Genomic DNA, 16543 nt, shown 5'->3' with positions numbered 1-16543 from the left:
AAAGGAGGGTTTATCCTGCCGTCTCCATAGCAGGTCATCGGTTGCTAGTAATGCAAACACACAGTTGTAACTCCAGAAAAGCTGCATCAAATTGTCGCCTTAAGCAGCTTTGTTTTCCATTCCAACTGACATTTTAAAAACAAAATGGAGTAAAAAAGAAAAAGAAAGCACAAGGAAAGTCATTAGAAACATCACTTTTATTATAAAACAGATATATTAAGATTTGAGATCATCTCTACACATAAGATTAGGCACCAGCATTTTATATTTTAGCAAATATTTAATTATGTTGTCATTTCATCCCAATGTACAATTTCTACAACAATATTCCAAAGAAGGAGTTTAGAAAATATTTGAGTGGCTATGCAATATTTGGAGACAGATTCTGAAATGGCAGAAAAAACAAACCTAAAGGTGACGGGGGTTGAGTTGAACAAATCTTTGCTTTTCAAAATAACTACACATATATTAATATTTATATGTACATACATGTGGGCAAAGAAGTACACCCTCTTTAATTTCTGAAGTTAAATACATCAGAGCTTAACATCTTGTCCTCACTAGGTCTTTAAATTAAACAAATAAAAATATCATTAACAATCTTTAAATAAAATAGACAACTAAGCAGATGTAAAAAAAAAGTTTTGATTTTATTTTTCAAAAACACCTCTTGAAAAAATATTTTTGTTTATTTATCTCTCGCATGATTTTGGAGAACTATGATCCACTTCTCTGTTCAAGCCCTAGGTCAATCTGTGTGAACTTTTTCCATCAAAGTTCACCGAAGTGCTGTAGACTGACCTCAAGTCAGGTCTGGAGTTTGAAAAGGGCAACACCCTGTTGAGCTGCTAGATACAGTTATTGTTAAACTCCCAGTCAGATGTGACTGTTTTTTTAAACAAAATACTTTGAATCTAGAATATCTAAAATAACTTAATCCAAGTTTTTTATATTGTGTAGCTTTAAATAAATAAAATCCCTATCCCAAATCATCAGCACTCCACTACTGTGCTTAACAACTGGTAAGAGGTGCACACTATCTAGTTTTCAACAAATGCATCCAACAAAAATGGACACAAATTGATATTGAATCAACTGGGTTGCATCCAAATTCAAAACAAATTGTCTTTCAAAACTTAAATGAGTTCGGTGTTCTGGTAGTGATACAGTGGGAGTGTTTGTTTGTCTGGGAACACAAACATGAGTAGACTAAGGAGAACTCTGCAGTAACCAACAATTTTGACCAGATTGTTCTGAATGTTCTTCAGATGTTTCTCACAAGTTTATCCTCGATTTAACTATTCATAAGGTCTGCATTATTTTCAGAACTAAAATATGATGCAGTCATATTAGATACCTAAAAAAACAACCTTAAAACGATTTAAAAAAAGTTTTACACCCAGCAATCTTAGCATCAAATCAGCAGAGTCTAAAAGTGATGACACTTGTGCCATTTATGCTACTGTAGGATCCGGAAAACCTGGATCAAATCTTGCCCTGTTATATTCCAACAAATTAAATCTTAATACCTCTTTTGCATAGTGCCATGCAACCAAACCTAATTTGTCAATTATAAAAAGCACAAATACAATCATACACAAGTACAGTGTACATACATAAGCCCGTCCAACCAAGAATCTTGCTGAGCTTATATCATGCTTTTTACTACAGTAGGACTATAAGGAAAGTAAGAGCATAATTAAACAGTAACCAAAATTTCCAGTTATTAATTTAGATATTTTACTTAACCAAGACAAAATAAAAGGACAGAGGTAATTACTGACAAAAATTAATACCATCTTTCATGCCATGCCATCGCTTATTTGAGCATAAAGTCTTCTTCTATCACAGCTCTGTCTCCTTCTCTCCATCATCATCTGGTTCTAAGTAATATTCATCATCTGTTGTGGTGTCGGAGCTGCTGTCAGAGGATTCGTCAAAAGTGCCCAGGCTTGCCATGTAACCTTTGGAGGGCAAATTTACTCTAGAAGGTTGGCCATCTGGCTGCTGCAGGACTCCAGATGTGCAAGGTAATGTAGGAGAAGGAAGGTTGAAAGCTTTGGACATGCATTTGGAGACTGGTGAGAGGGGAGGGGTTGGAGGAGGAGTAGGGGGACCCTCTGTATCCCATGCAAAATGACATGTGTTAATGCTAGGACCCCGAAGGCGAGCTAGTTTCGAGGTGGTAGCGGGTTGAGAAGAAGGTGCTGCCATGTTACAGCTTGATAAACATTGGGTCCAAGATCTAGGCAGGGACCTAGATCGCATTTTGTCTGGATCACTGTAAAACTTTGACATCTGACGGTAATGCTTTGTACCCAATTCTTCAGTCCAGTTTGGAGTTGAAGGTCCCTGATCCAAGCCTGTGCCACTAGTTCCACAAGACAACCCAGACTGAGAAAGATCTCCCACACTCATAAACCTGGAACGAGTAGAATTCCTTTCAGACTTTGAGGGACGATTGGAAAGAACTGAGCTAACAGAAAAGCTTCTTCCGGGCTCAATCCCGTATTTCAGGTCTGCATAAGAAGAAGTCAAAAGGCTGCTGTCCAGGACTGAATTTCTTGGAGGGCCAGTGGAAGCCCGTCTCCTTGGACCTAAGCTCATTCCTTCCCCTGGTTCACAAGTTGACTCCCTGTGACGTTGCAATTTTGGGCTGTAAAAGACATTGTCATCCATTACATCAGATGGGGAAAATGGTGAGAGAGGAGTAAGAGTTGTAAAGGGGGAGAAAGGACTCCTGGGGCTTCTGGGACTGGGAGTTGACTTGCCACACTGAGAAGCAGCAGTGGTTATGGAGGCCATACCAGCACTAAGGTCTGAGTCAGACTGGATATTTTCTGGATTTTGGACTGTCAAATGAACTTTAGGTTTAGAAGTTTGCTCTGTGCTAAAGTTATGTTCATTTTCAATAGAAGATTTTTCTGACTGAATGGCAAACTGGCCTCCAGCTGATTTTCTATCATTTGGGACAAGTGAAGCAAATCTTTTTTGTGACTTCTTACTTGTGGCCTCTGTACTGTTAGGTACCATCTCTGTTTGCTGGACCTGCTCCTCAAGTGTTTTAGTACTGTCGGTACTGTTGTCACTGACAGCGCTCACATCACTTAATCCACTGACAGAAAGGGTTTGAGAGGCTCGCCTCCATTTCCATGGAAAGGATAAATCCTCATCAGACCGTTTAGAACTGAATCTTTGCTTCAGTTTGTTTAACATCTGATCTACTTTGTTTGAATTTTTGCTGGTCCTCTCTGACTCTGAATTTGATGAGTTAGGGTTTGGTAAAGTGAGACTTTTTTTCATGCCCGAGTGGGTTTTTCTAGGGCTCTGCTCATTGTTGACTTCCATAGAAATGCTTTTACCAAACGTGCTGTCCTTCACATTTTGATGGCTACATTCACTAACAGGCGTTTGACTAGCTTTTGAGCTGTGAAACAAATTACTTGATTGATCAACTACTTCTTCACACTGGACTGTCTGGGTCTGTTTACTAAATCTGGGCTCCACATAAACTCCTGTATTTTGTGTGTAGTTCAAAGGTTTGGGTTTGGCGTTTCTTGGGACAGCTCCATCTTTATCGACTTTGGGCTTAACCTTATAAACCAATGTCTCAGTTACACATGTTGAAGAGGTGCCGTCAGCTTCATCACCTGGTGCTGAATGTAAGGTGATGTGAACTCTGTTGTCCAGGAGTTGTAACTGGCTGTGTGGTCTCGAGTCTTGAGTGTTGTCTTTGCTATGGTTGTTGTTGATATGATCAATATTTGACAGTCTACTTGTTGAGCTTTCTTTCAAGGTAGTTAAGTTTTGGGGGGGTAAGGAGAGAGGCAGACTTGGCCTTACGGGTGACATGGGGCGGTTAGACATTTTTGTTGTTGTAGAGTGCTCATGTTCTAATGCATGTTGTTGCATAAAATTTGAATGAGTAGGTGGAGAAAAAAGTGGGAATCGGTTGCGTTTGGCTTTGGGTCTTATTTCTTCCTGTACCTGTCTGCTAGACATGAGAGTGGAGTAAGGTGTGGTACTGTAACGAAGGTTATAACCATTTGAAAAGTCATAAGATTGGGAAGAAGAGGAAAGTTGACTCTGAGTTATGCCTGACTCTGCCGACAGTGTCCGTTCTTGCCTATAAGTCTTTAAATCTTGTCTTTCCTGCTCAAAGGTCACAGAGTCTCCACATCTGTATTTGCCACTGGCTGCCAAGTCAGCACAATCAGATGATAGAGAACGATACTTTCCCCCAACTTTATCCTGTATGCTGGACATTTTAGAGCTGGGAGAAATGACAGGAGATGATTCTTTTTCTGAATCAGCTGATTGAGCAAATGGAAAAAGGGTTTGATTTGACATTGAGTGAGATGGTAGCTTTGGATTTAGCATATTTTCAGAATCTAAAGAGTGTACATCCACTGGGTCCCCCCATGTTACTCGTCTCACTCTTTTACCCCCCATCTCTGCAGTTGATTTCTTAGGTTCTTGTTCTCGGATTTTGCAAGAAACACTTTCTCCCTTGGAGATGGAGGCTTCTGAGTTGGGGCTTAGAATGACTGGGGTTAAAGGTGGAGTCAGTAAAGTGGATGTGGTAGAAGTGGGTGATGTGGCTGCATGAGAGAAAGAAGGAGATTTGGGAACACTGTACAATGTGATGGAACTGACAGATACAGAGCTACCATTCATTTTTGAGGGAAAGCTGAATGTCGGAGTATAGCTGGATGGATTTTTAGAAGAATAAAGTTTGGGGATGCGAGCATAACTTCGTTCAAATCCAATAGGAGTGGGATTGCTTGTAACTTTGGGTGCTTGTGGTGAAGAGGGTTGGGCAGGAGTCTCAACTGTGTACAAATGGAAAGAACATATTTTTCTGTTTGGAGAGGAAGCCTTAGAAGCAGCAACTTGGCTATTAACAGTAGTGGGGAAACCATAAGACTTGGCAAACTTTTGTGAGTCCATGTTTGGAGACTGTAGAGTTGAGGTGTTGGACAGACAATCACCAGTTTTGTGTCTGGGATTGGTTTCTGGCATGGTATCAGACCACTTGGGGGTCATCAATGTCGGTGGAATTTTAATCACATTTGCTTTAAAGGAACTATTACTTACTTCAAGCTTCGGGAAATCTTTAGTGTTCTTTGGCATCAGTGGCACAGTTGGTCTGCTTATTCTACAGCTCAATACATCTGGCATGCTGTAAGATTTATGTGGTTCTTTGTTCACAACTGACGCACACTCCTGTTTGTCCGGTCTCCTTGTGTCAGTTGACAATGTCTTCACAGCAGAGATCACATCATCTTTGAGTAGCAACTCTGTTGGGTTGTTGTTACTTGAGATATGATTATCCAGTTGCTTGTTGTCATTCAGATTTAAATAGACCATTTGGTCATTATGATTAAATGGAGGAACCACAGCTGTTTTTGACTGTTCTTTGGTTGTTTTATCAACGGCGAGATAATTTCCTTCTTGAGAAACTTGTTTCCACCAAGAGGTGGATGTCAGAGTGGGTCGTCTGGGAAGAGAATGAGTTTTTGTAATGGTAGTGTGACCATATAAGGACTGGCTGGATAAAGGGGAGATGGAATTGTCCAAACAGGATTCTGATTTTTTTTCCAAAACTGTGGAGTTTTGTTGAATTGCTGAAAGTCCTTTTGTCTGAAGTGAGTGACTGAATGGTGCAACAGTGGTTAGATTCTTATTTACTGCATTGGGTTGTTGGGTAAAGGCAGGATCCTCTGCCTTGTGTACAACTTTCTGACTGAAAGACCTTGGGGAAAGGACAGGTCCAGTTTCATTAGTCCTATAAGAACTAGACGATGGAATAAAAAGGGATTTCTGTCTGTCTTCCTCATTTGTGTTCTGTTGAGAGTGTTGCTTTGTCAGCATGTTTTGGTTTTGATCATTTGGAAAACCTTTTACACGTGAAAGGTTAACCACAGGGAAGGCAGAGGTTTTGTTGGAGCTTCTGTCGTTGGAATTTGATTTTCTCAATGACAGAGGCAAACTGCTGTTTGCCAGTTTAGAGCTTGCAGATGAAAGTGCTTCTTGTTGGCCAGTTTGGGGATTCCTCATTGGTATATTTGGGTCAAAGAAGTATGGCACTCTGGTTGATGGAGTGGTGCTGGAAGAGCTTATAGCACCAGGATCCAAAGACACAGAGTGACTCATTTCCCTTTTAAATCCCAAGTTGAAGCTTGATGGATCACTTTTAGATGACCAGTCTACTGTAGTCCTCCTAATTCCCATTGATGGGACTGTTCTTGGCACATGTGATCTAGCATTCAAGGGACTTTCACCACCCCGGTTCAAAATATGCTCACTGTATGGATAGTCCTGCGAATTCCCCACAGTTTCTGAACTCAGAGTTCCGTCAAATTTTTTGGGTCGCCGCACTCTTCCACTCCAGTGAGGAGCAAGAACTGTTACCACAGTGGAAGACAACATGGCAGTACAGTCAGAAACCTTCCAAAGATGATGCTTATTGAAGACTGTACAATCTCGCTGATTTTGTTCTTTCTCAGTTCCACTTACAGAGCAAGATCTTTCTTGCAATTCACATGGAGAAGTGCGTGAACCACCATGAGATCCAAAGTCACCATTTGGCAGACCTTCAATAGAACTGAAGTCTGTGGCATTCCCCAAATTGTTATTAACAGCATCTGGAATGATATGTGCCGCACTCTTCACTGGAAAAGGAGTTTTCCCTGTTACGGGACAGATCCTGGTCAGCTCTGCAGACGTGCCAGGCGGTGATGACCTCAGTCCATTACCCTGTTAAGACAACAATTGAATTACTAGTGCTAATATGCTGTGAACTTGTTTATGGTTTACTGACCAATCACAAAAGATATTTGCGATCTACTTTCAGACCAACATTTTCATAAATCAATAAGAACCAAACACATTTTAGTGCTAGCAGTGGAAATTCTGAACAAATAAACAATGAAATGTCTAATTTTTACAAAAAAAAAGTAGATGTGAGGAAGGAAGATCTGCAATGAGAACACCAAATTGCATTCTGACAGGAGCTAATGCTTTTCAAATGACCGAGTTCCCATGCTTTGGCTTTTCAACTGGTTGCAGTCTTGACAAACAGGTTATTTTGAAAAACTGAACATGTGCAGAGAAACACACACAACCTGTCTCCTTTAACTGTTAAAATCATTGTTAGCAACAGTTGTTTGAGGTGTCACCATCATCTTTAAAGAGACAACAAAACCAAGTGGTGGATAGTTTGAAATGTCTTGTCATCACATCTGCCCTATTTAGATCATTTTAGTTTACTGTTATTTCATTACTGATTTTATTATATAAGCTAGACTATCTCATTGTGACCATTATGATATTTACCTCAGAGATAGCAACTTTTGTCTCTTTCACTTGTGCAACAGTGGAACTGTAAACAGCAAAGAGAAGAAGGTGAATCAGAAAGTAAACATGTGAGGTTAAGGTTATTTTTTTTTTAAACCTTTGAAATGACTCATCCCAAATTCAGATATTTCCGATTTCCTAGTGAAAGTATAAAACAAGGGCACTGAATGACTAAACTAAAGTTATTTAAAAACAAAAAATAAAAATTGAGGATTCACCAACATTTTTACCAAAATAACGTAAAAAAACAAACAAACTATGGATTATCTCAAAACAATCTCTAAGACTTTTTTTGGGAAAAAGTAAAAGTCCCTTTTTCAACGGCTTTACAGCAATGCCGATCAACGGGATCATCGACATTCCGATTTTTGTTTTCCAGCCAAACATTTTCAGAGGTAAACATGCCCTAAAGTAACCAGCCATGGATAATAACTCCAGCATTACTGAAGTATTTTTTTCTCTTTAGTTTGGTACATGGGTCACCAATGCAGTCGCGGTACAAACGCTGCAACAGAATACACGCCCTCATTTCAAGATGTCTATATAAGGAGATGCTGGCTAAGTGCAGTCAGATAAGGCGAGTCTATCCTGAACTAATAGAGCCTGTTCTGTCAGTCACAAGCCTAATGTTGGAGACCTCTTAATATAGAAGGGATGTGACCAAAAAACAAATAAAAACCTGAAATTTAAACACATTAGAACAAAAATGAGATATTTCCACAGAAAAACTCAGACCCAACAGTAACATGGCTTGCTGACTAGCTTGGGATATTTTTAATTACCCGTATTTTCCGGACTATAAGTCGCTCCGGACTATAAGTCGCTCCGGACTATAAGTCGCACCAGCCCAAAAATGCATTATAAAGTAGAAAAAAACACAGATAAGTCGCACTGGACTATAAGTAGCATTTTGAATGGAAATTTATTTGACAAAATCTGAGACCAAGATACAATAACTTGCACAACCTCATATGACAAAATCATAGCAGACTGTTTATCTCATAATTTCACAGTAATTCTTTCTCAAACCTATTTATCTATTCTTTTCATGAAGCATCATTAGCCAACTAATACTCTGTCATCCTGTATTTGTAGAAACAGTTGTCATTTTTATTGCATTTCTGAATCTATGAAATCATTGGAAAATAGAATATTATGTTGTTAGCCTTCAAGATCTTACTGTAAAAAAGGTTTTCTGATTCTCTGAGTCACTTAACATTCTCTTAACACTTAACATACCTCATACATCAAATTGACCCAGGAACATCATCTTTGTTCCTCACAAATGAACACAACAGGAGGGTTAACAATGTATTTATTTCAATTTATTTCTAATATAAGTCGCTGCGGAGTATAAGTCGCACCCCTTGCCAAAGTATGAAAAAAAGGGCGACTTATAATCCAGAAAATACGGTAAGTTATGTACATGTTTTTTCTAGATTCTAGATAGTTTAATTTTTTACATTGTTTTTAACTGCTAAATATCCTTCTGAGAGAAACTTTCGGTTCTTTTACCATCAAGACTCTTTCTTGCCTCCAAACTAATAGCAATAGCTTTCTTTAACCCACCAACAAAAAACAAATAAAAACAAACCCCTTGAATTAATTTTTTTATTGATTTAAGATGACTGTGTCATGCAAAGTGCTACAGGGTGAAATATGTTACCAGGTTTTACAGTACAACAAAGATAAAGAACAGACTCTGAAAACTGGAAAAGTTACCTGGTCTGCTGACCCGACCTGGCATCTGAATTCTCCTGAAGCTGTAACTTTGATCTGGACAGTCTTAAGGAAAAGCAGGAGGTGAAACTGGGCCCGACAGAGCTCTGGATATGCACATCCAAAAGCTCTTCATGTGATGCTGCGTCTTTCCTAACCCCATCTGCTTCTGAAATTAGCGCTGCAACATAATCAGAAGAGAAACACGCTCTGGTCACAGATCAGATGGAAGGCAAACAGACTCTAATATCAAAAGATTTGTTAAGTTTTAATTGTGTGTTGAGTAAGTGAGCTTTACGTTTGTGTGTTTCTTCATGTCTGATGGCACACTGATCTTGTTCAGCTGGACTTGTGTCACCCTGATGAAGGTCACGCAGGAATCTTCCATCAAATGTGTCTCGCTGGTGTTGCCTTAAGAAAAAAGTCAAAATATTTCACTCAAACATGGATTGTTTTAACTGTATTTTAAGTTCTTAATAAATGACTAGATTTTTTTTTTGATTTTTTTTACTTGAATCATAGATTTTATTGAGTCTTCATGTTGTCAGGGTAGCAGGGTAGTTTTCATTCCAAGCTGCCAGAAAGGGAATCAGTGCAACATGGAGATTACCATCCTGCCGGAGCGCTGGGTTTAATTTTAGCTTGTGATGTACTGATGTTTCAGCTTTTTATCATCACTGAAAACGCCTGAGTTCCGGAGGTGTAGCATATGTCTCTGTTTGATAAAGGGACACTGAGTGAGAAGTGGGATGTTTGAGTCATTTGAGAAAAACTGTCGTTTTAATTCTTCCATCTTCCGTTTCCGCTCAGGGTCATTGGAGGATGCTGGAGCCAATGCCAGCTACCGCAGGGTAAAGGCAGGCTAAGTCCTGGACGGTTCAATTATCTATTGTGATGGTGCGAGAGATTAAAAATAAATAAAGACTTTTGTTTTTGGTTACAGTTTCAATTTAAATAATAATTAGTGTACGTGTACTAAATGCTGGTTAACACTTTTAAAATGAACTTACCCCCTAAAACTGTTTTAAAAGTCATTTTATATTCATTATGTTGCATTTTAATCTACTGTAAAAGTGATGAGTCACAGCAGAACAAAGCAGAAGAAATAGTTTTTATCAAGGCTCCATTTTTCCATTCTAAAATGATCAGCACTGGTGTTAGTCGGTGCCTTATAAACACCAACTTTTCTAAAACTCTACAGACACAATGAGCACACAACTCCCCCCTCAAATGTTACCATGGTAGCGCAAGATTTACATCTGAAGTCAACTGTTAATAATTACAGGCTTTTACACCCATTGAGGGGTGAATTGCAGCTTCGTGGCACAAAACGCTTCCTGAAAACAGAACATTTGGACATAAAAGTGAAAAGTGCAGCTGTCCTGAAGAGCTCAGCTTGTTTAAGTTCTATTTTAGCACTTCCACTTCCAACAAAAAAACTCATATTAGCTGTTAGTAAATGTCTCTTTTTGCTAAAAAGTTCGAAGTCAAAGGGATATATGCAATCAAACGATTCTTTAACAGCTCACACAATGTTTTATGCAACATAATGACTTCCAATGTCTTCATTTACTGCTGCAGAATCTTTTCTAGATGTTGCTAAGCGCAAAACTGAGACTTAACAACAACACATCAGCTCCTCTCATCTCATCATTCCAACAGTGCTGGCCTGATAAACAGAGCTTATGTAACCAGTCAGCACTTTCTCTTCCAACCAGCTCCCACTCACGATTCCTGAAACATGCATATGCACATTAACTGCTGCTGAACCCTCACTGCTGTGCCAAAATCCCTTTCCCCGTGACGATGGCAGCACAAAGATGAGTCCTTATCTAAATTGGGCTGGATGTGTCACTGTAGCAACAACCTTTGCTCAACAAACAGCACATGAAATGAAAGCGATCATCTCTTAATGAGTATTTCAGGGCATCGTTTTCGTTTTACTGTAGAAAAGACAGTTTAGAAGTGCACTGCAGCTTCTGGTTAGTCCATATGCCACCTGAGTTACCCTCTGCTGTCACAAAGTGAAGCAATTTTCATTAGCTTGCATTGCTCTTTCCTAAAAACGTGCACAGTCTTCTGTACCTGCCAGCGTGCCGCCTTGCCTTCAGGGGCACCTCATCTACCTCATTAGAGCACATTCTCCTTTCAAGCTTGCCACGACAAGACATGAGAGAGAAGCGCAAGGGAGGAGAAAACGCCTTACTCTCATTTTCTTCTAAGAAAACACACCCTAATAAGCGTGTTTTTTTTAAAACCTTACTTAGCCAGAGGCGGCAGAACAAATCTTATCTCAACAGTGTAATATGTTAGCGCTGGCAGACCTGAGGGGATCCATGTTCATTAAAGAGGAACCCTCAGAGAGTTTACCTTATAGTGACAGTAACAAGAGCAGACAAAACCAGACGACAGAATCTGACTCAATAAGTTGATGCTTTAAACTAAACTGTCATGAGGTGATAGGGCAAGGGATATGCCTTTAAAAGGGTGGTGTGCCATAAAGACAGTCATCATTACAATATCTGCACTCTTTAGTCAAGATTTAAAAACTAACAGTTGATCATGAGAACCCAATGAAATGGAACATTATTTAGTAAATAAAGCAAACTCTCAATGATCATTTTTTTAAATGTTTTGATTTCTCCTGGCTTTTCAGCTGAATGCACTGTAATCAGCCGCTGGGACGAATTTCGTTTCACTCCTGTGGTGAAATGAAAATAAATCTTTAAATCTCTGTAAATCTAGAATAAATTTTGATTCCCAAACGTTCCAAAATTTTTACTGTTTTAAACAAAAACCTCAACCTCAGTGGTAAAGTTCAAATTTTCTCTCCGATCATCTTTTGATCCTCTTAAAAAATGTTCACAGTGGTCTTTTAATTACGATTATGGCATTTTAAGACAAAATCAAAAAACCTGTCTTGTTTCCTAGGACATAGTTTCTGCTGAACTGCAGTAGTTCATCTGAAATTCACCTCTGGGTTATGGGCGGGACAGCTGGCGCCGTGTAAGCCTGCCAACACTTCCTCCTCGGAGGCGCATCCCTTTGTTCAGATTTTTTCCCGCTAGCTTACAGCCCCTCAACCCCCCAACATAACATTAGTGGTGCAACAAAAATGTTGAGCAATATCAAAGCTATCCAACCGTACAGTTTTGAGCCAAATGTCAACTCAGATGAGAAAAACTAAGACGTACATGGATCTATTTGTCTATAAGTGGATGCATCAGAATGGAGCGGATCTGGAAAGTTGTAGCTTCTACAACACAAATACGATATTTATTCAATGGTATTTTTTTTGTCTGCTCCGAATTCACAAAGATTTGAAAAACGTAAATACTCAGATGTAATTTAAGCTGAACTTTCTTTATATTTGTCCTCCATCACGAGGAAAAAATCCACAAGAACATGATAGAAAACCTCTAAAACACCATTTTCATCTGAGTGAATCTTTAAAAGCAGGTAAAAGGATCACAGCCCACTAATCAATTCAATTTCTGATTCAACAAGATTTGATAAAAATTGGTAGAATTACCCTTTTTTAAAAACCAATTTCAAATGAAAATAACTTTTTACCTAATTGCAGATTTAAAATGCAGAAAAGGTAGAATTTATGTTCAAAAAACGATGAAATCTGACTTTAAAAATCATCTATAAAAGTGCATTTTTTGAGTAAAAATCTGTGAATTTTTTAAATAACCCAGCTCTGACAGTTATTTGTTTGGGATTACTTTTCAGGGATTAATAATTTGTTTGATCAGTTTGATCATTTGACCTTGCACTTGCTGAAGTGGGAGTGTTTATCTATTTGATCAAGATAAAAACAGACAACGCTGGTATACTTTTGGCTAACATTTTAAATAAATACTTAAAAATGAAAATGATCACATGTTTCTAGCAAAATAAAATAAAATACTAGACGAAAAGAACAAAATAGGTCTGGCGTGCGGATACGCAAACCTCAGTGCGACGCCTGACATGTCAGGAGAAAGTCACCTGCTCTTTCATCTAGAGGTTTTTAAGATAATGATTAATTTTTTGGCTCAGAGAGGTTGCAGCTTTGCATTGGATTGCTGTGTTCTTGGCTTCCTCAATGTGGGTGTGCGACCATTTACAAGCCAGTTACATAATCCAAATGGATCCAGCCTGAACCTCAAGTGTGGGTGTGAGTTCCACACAGAAAAACACAAAGTCCAGAAAATGACTTCCTCCTTAAAAGCTTTGTTAGTGGATTTTTGCCAAACAAAAGATGACAAGCAATTACAAAAGGGGTCAGGACAGATTGAGACTTGTCCTGATGCCCAGACGCATCCGTCTTCCAGCCTGGCATACATTGCAGGCACAGCCGGGGGGGTTGTGTATGCATGTATGGCTCAGCTGCACTGCAGCCTGGAGTGAACGTGTGTCAACCTGCCTGCCAAAACAATGGCACTGAAGTTAAAGCAGCACCATGTTCATGGGGGTAACTGATGAGTTACATTTTAGTGCCACCATAGCGAAAGACATTCTAAAATCCAGCAAACACCACAGCTCAGGCTAAAGTAACTCCAAAGTAAGCTAACTCTTGTGCGTTCTAAACCCCCTCACATATGGCAGCAAATATTCCGAAAACAAACCTAAATGTTTTAATAGGAGTGCAATGTCAAAGCCGAATTTGCCAAAGTGACGTCACCTATCGATATATGGTTGAATTATTTTGCTGCGACACGTTTTCTCATCTTCAAAAACGGTTTAGACCATATAGTGCAGTTTTTTGAACGCGGTTCGGAGGGCTGGCTCCCCGAAGGAGAAGAACGTTTTTGTTTTAAACCAACGCGGAGGGATATAGAGTCGCGTTGCGTCATAAACGAAGCACACTTTTCTCATAATAACAGGACTATGTGGAGTAAAGTGAACTTTAAAGTGGTTAAAATCTACCGTGCGCTGGTTGTGCTCCTCGGAGGTGCTGTCCCGCGCTGAATCGCCGCTGTCTCCCCTCCTACAACTCTGAGCTCCGCTTCTGCTGCGTCATTTGTTGACATCCTATTCCAGCCGGTTCAGGAAGCTCTCCCCTTTTAGGCCGGCGCAGCCAGGCATCCTAAAAATGTGCGGGGGAATTTGCCGAGCCGGTGTCAGCAAAAGCGTGAGATTCTTTTTAAAAGTCACTTTTAGAGTAAAGGTCAGCAGCAGCACCTGTGCTGTGACAGACACGGCAGGTAAAACGGAGCTGCGGTGCTCCTGGTGCAGGTGATTACAGCCAGTCCCGGCCCCTTTCTTGACCTTTCGAACCACCTTTCCCGCTGCCTTCACAGGTCACGAGGCCCGCATTATTACCACGGAAGTGTTATTAGCGCGCGCTCAAAAATCAGGCGCGTGCAGATCAATAAAAGAGGTTATACAGGATGCTTAAGTGACACTTTTGTTTTCTTTTTTAAGATTAATTAATTAAATTTGCAAATCTTTGTTATTAATTATGAGTTTTTGTGCACATCGAATAATAAGAACGTTTGGCAGTGTTTTTTAATGAATAATGTATTTTTAAATAAACTTAAGAACAATCATAATTTGTTTGGATTTTTTAAAATAAATGAATTACTGTCAGATCATCTGAAGTTGTTACAGTTTTGTATTTTTTATGAAACGTTGATTGGAAAAAAGATGTATTTATAAATGAGATATCTGTTAAGCATGAGATTTTAATTCAAAATTTTACTTGATACGTTTAAGTATACATTGCATATCTTACCTGCATTGTTTGTTCGCATAATGTACATTGAACACGTATTATACATGACTATTCATAACATAGTTATCAGGAAAGTTTATTATTCTTTTCCAAACAACCCTGTCCTTGCAGCTTCTCTTTGGAGTACACCTGACTCAGGTAAAAGCTTTTTAGAACGTTGCTGCCATAGTTTGGACAAGAAGCACCAGAACTGAACATATAACTTCTATTCTTAAGTCCTCACACTGCTCACCAGTTAGATATATATACTCTATAAATTACTTCACAGTTGAGGATGCAAATACTTGTCAGATCATTGGTGGTACACAAACCCAGCAAAGGTCTGAGATACCAAGAAAGCTACCAGCTGGTAGAGCCCAGAGCTGGAACCAAACAGAATGAAGCTTCTTTCAGCTGCTCTGATGCACTGGCAAGACCAACAGAGAGGTAGAATAAAACATATTAATAAGCAAAGGTAGTAGAACAGGCATGGTGCATTTTGAATGAGTGAAAATTACAATTCATAACATGAATTTAAAAAAAGAGTTGGAAATGTGTTGTAGTGTTGTGTATGGTACAGTGAGGAGGTAAAAACGCTTATTTATTTATATAACCGCACAATGGACTGGTGACCTGTCCAGAGCGTACCCCACCTTCGGCCAACAATGGCTAGGATAGGCTCCAGCAACCCCCAAAAGCGATTTAGTGGCTTTGGAAATTGGATTGTTAAATGAACGATTTACATCAGAAAAGATCGACAGAACTGTGCTTTTTTCTTCTTTTATTTTATTTATTGTACTTGTTAGCTTGTTTCAGCCAATATTAAAACTAAAAGGGACGTGCAAAAGCAATATATACATAATGCGTGTAACAAACCAGCGGAAAAAAACAAAACAAAAAAAAAACCAGTAGAAATATTTAAAAACAAATACATTGATTTTTTTAATATCTATCTTTTATGTAAACATAAAAAAACAACAGTTTTTAAGGTGGACTTAGGTAAATTGTTGAACTTCTATTTCCAATGCAAATTGTGTTAAAAATGGTAATGATATTTTTAAACAAATACATAAAATTGTTTTTTTAATTATTACTATATTGATATTTTCTATGTCTATTTTTTAGGTAAATTAAAAACAAACAAACCGTTTTTTAAGCCCGACCTTAAGTGAAATGTAATACTGGCATGGAATTCATATTTCACGTTCAAAATAGTTTGAAAAAATAGTTCAAGAAAATTGTAAACAAATGAACTAATTGATTTCTAATTTTTTTCAGTTAAAAAATCCTTTATGTCATTGCTTTCATATGAAATTATTGGAACCAGCAAAGTGATTTGATGCATTTTTGCATAAATAGACATCTATACATTTATAAATGAATAAACATTTTTGCAATTCACATATTTATGTGTTATCTGTTAATTGAATATTTTAGGGGAAAAATAGACTGACAATGTCTTTTTAAATTAATAAATAAGTCATTTACCTTGAAACGTAGATAAGAAAATGATTAACATGTTTTGCAATTCAGTTTCAAGTGGTGCAGTCTAAAGATCGCCACATGGTGGCAGGGTTGTTACATAAAAAACTAGTTTGAATCCGGTTCATTACATCTTTGATATTAGGCACATTTCGGAATTATTGTTTGACATTTTCAAGAAAATCTGGTATAAAATTATCTAAACTATTAATTAAAATGTGATTAAATAAAGTAAATGTTAGAAAACATGCTGAGTTTAGCTCTTTAGTGGTAAAAATCTAC

General features: G+C 38.4%; 1 protein-coding gene across 2 annotated transcripts; it reads right to left on the bottom strand.

Moving 5' to 3' along the window:
* Positions 1–178: 178 nt before the first annotated feature.
* Positions 179–14298, bottom strand: LOC101157168 (serine-rich adhesin for platelets). Of its 2 annotated transcripts, XM_020712698.1 has the most exons (5): positions 13993–14298; positions 9377–9489; positions 9082–9259; positions 7339–7384; positions 179–6759 (listed from the first exon to the last, which is right to left on the bottom strand). In XM_020712698.1, the coding sequence occupies exons 1-5, from the start codon at positions 14094–14096 to the stop codon at positions 1846–1848; spliced, it is 5355 nt and encodes a 1784-aa protein (XP_020568357.1). In that variant the 5' UTR covers positions 14097–14298; the 3' UTR covers positions 179–1845. The 2 variants fall into 2 exon arrangements, with proteins under 2 accessions (XP_020568357.1, XP_020568358.1); XM_020712699.2 differs by lacking the exon at positions 7339–7384 and having other exon boundaries at positions 13993–14253.
* Between the last annotated feature and the right edge of the window lie 2245 nt (positions 14299–16543).

Source organism: Oryzias latipes, chromosome 20 (assembly GCF_002234675.1).
Source record: "Oryzias latipes chromosome 20, ASM223467v1".
In the NCBI taxonomy this organism is placed as follows: domain Eukaryota; kingdom Metazoa; phylum Chordata; class Actinopteri; order Beloniformes; family Adrianichthyidae; genus Oryzias; species Oryzias latipes.
This window is presented reverse-complemented; position numbering and strand designations above follow the sequence as displayed.

What these genes read in the sequence shown, in the direction of transcription:
- LOC101157168 (XM_020712698.1), bottom strand. Translation starts at nt 14,096, where the DNA reads ATGTCAACAAATGACGCAGCAGAAGCGGAGCTCAGAGTTGTAGGAGGG. An exon ending in AGGAGCACAACCAGCGCACG is followed by an intron (nt 9,490 to 13,992) that starts GTAGATTTTAAC and finishes TTTTTTCTTAAG; the next exon opens with GCAACACCAGCGAGACACAT. An exon ending in AGGTCGGGTCAGCAGACCAG is followed by an intron (nt 7,385 to 9,081) that starts GTAACTTTTCCA and finishes TGCTGTTTACAG; the next exon opens with TTCCACTGTTGCACAAGTGA.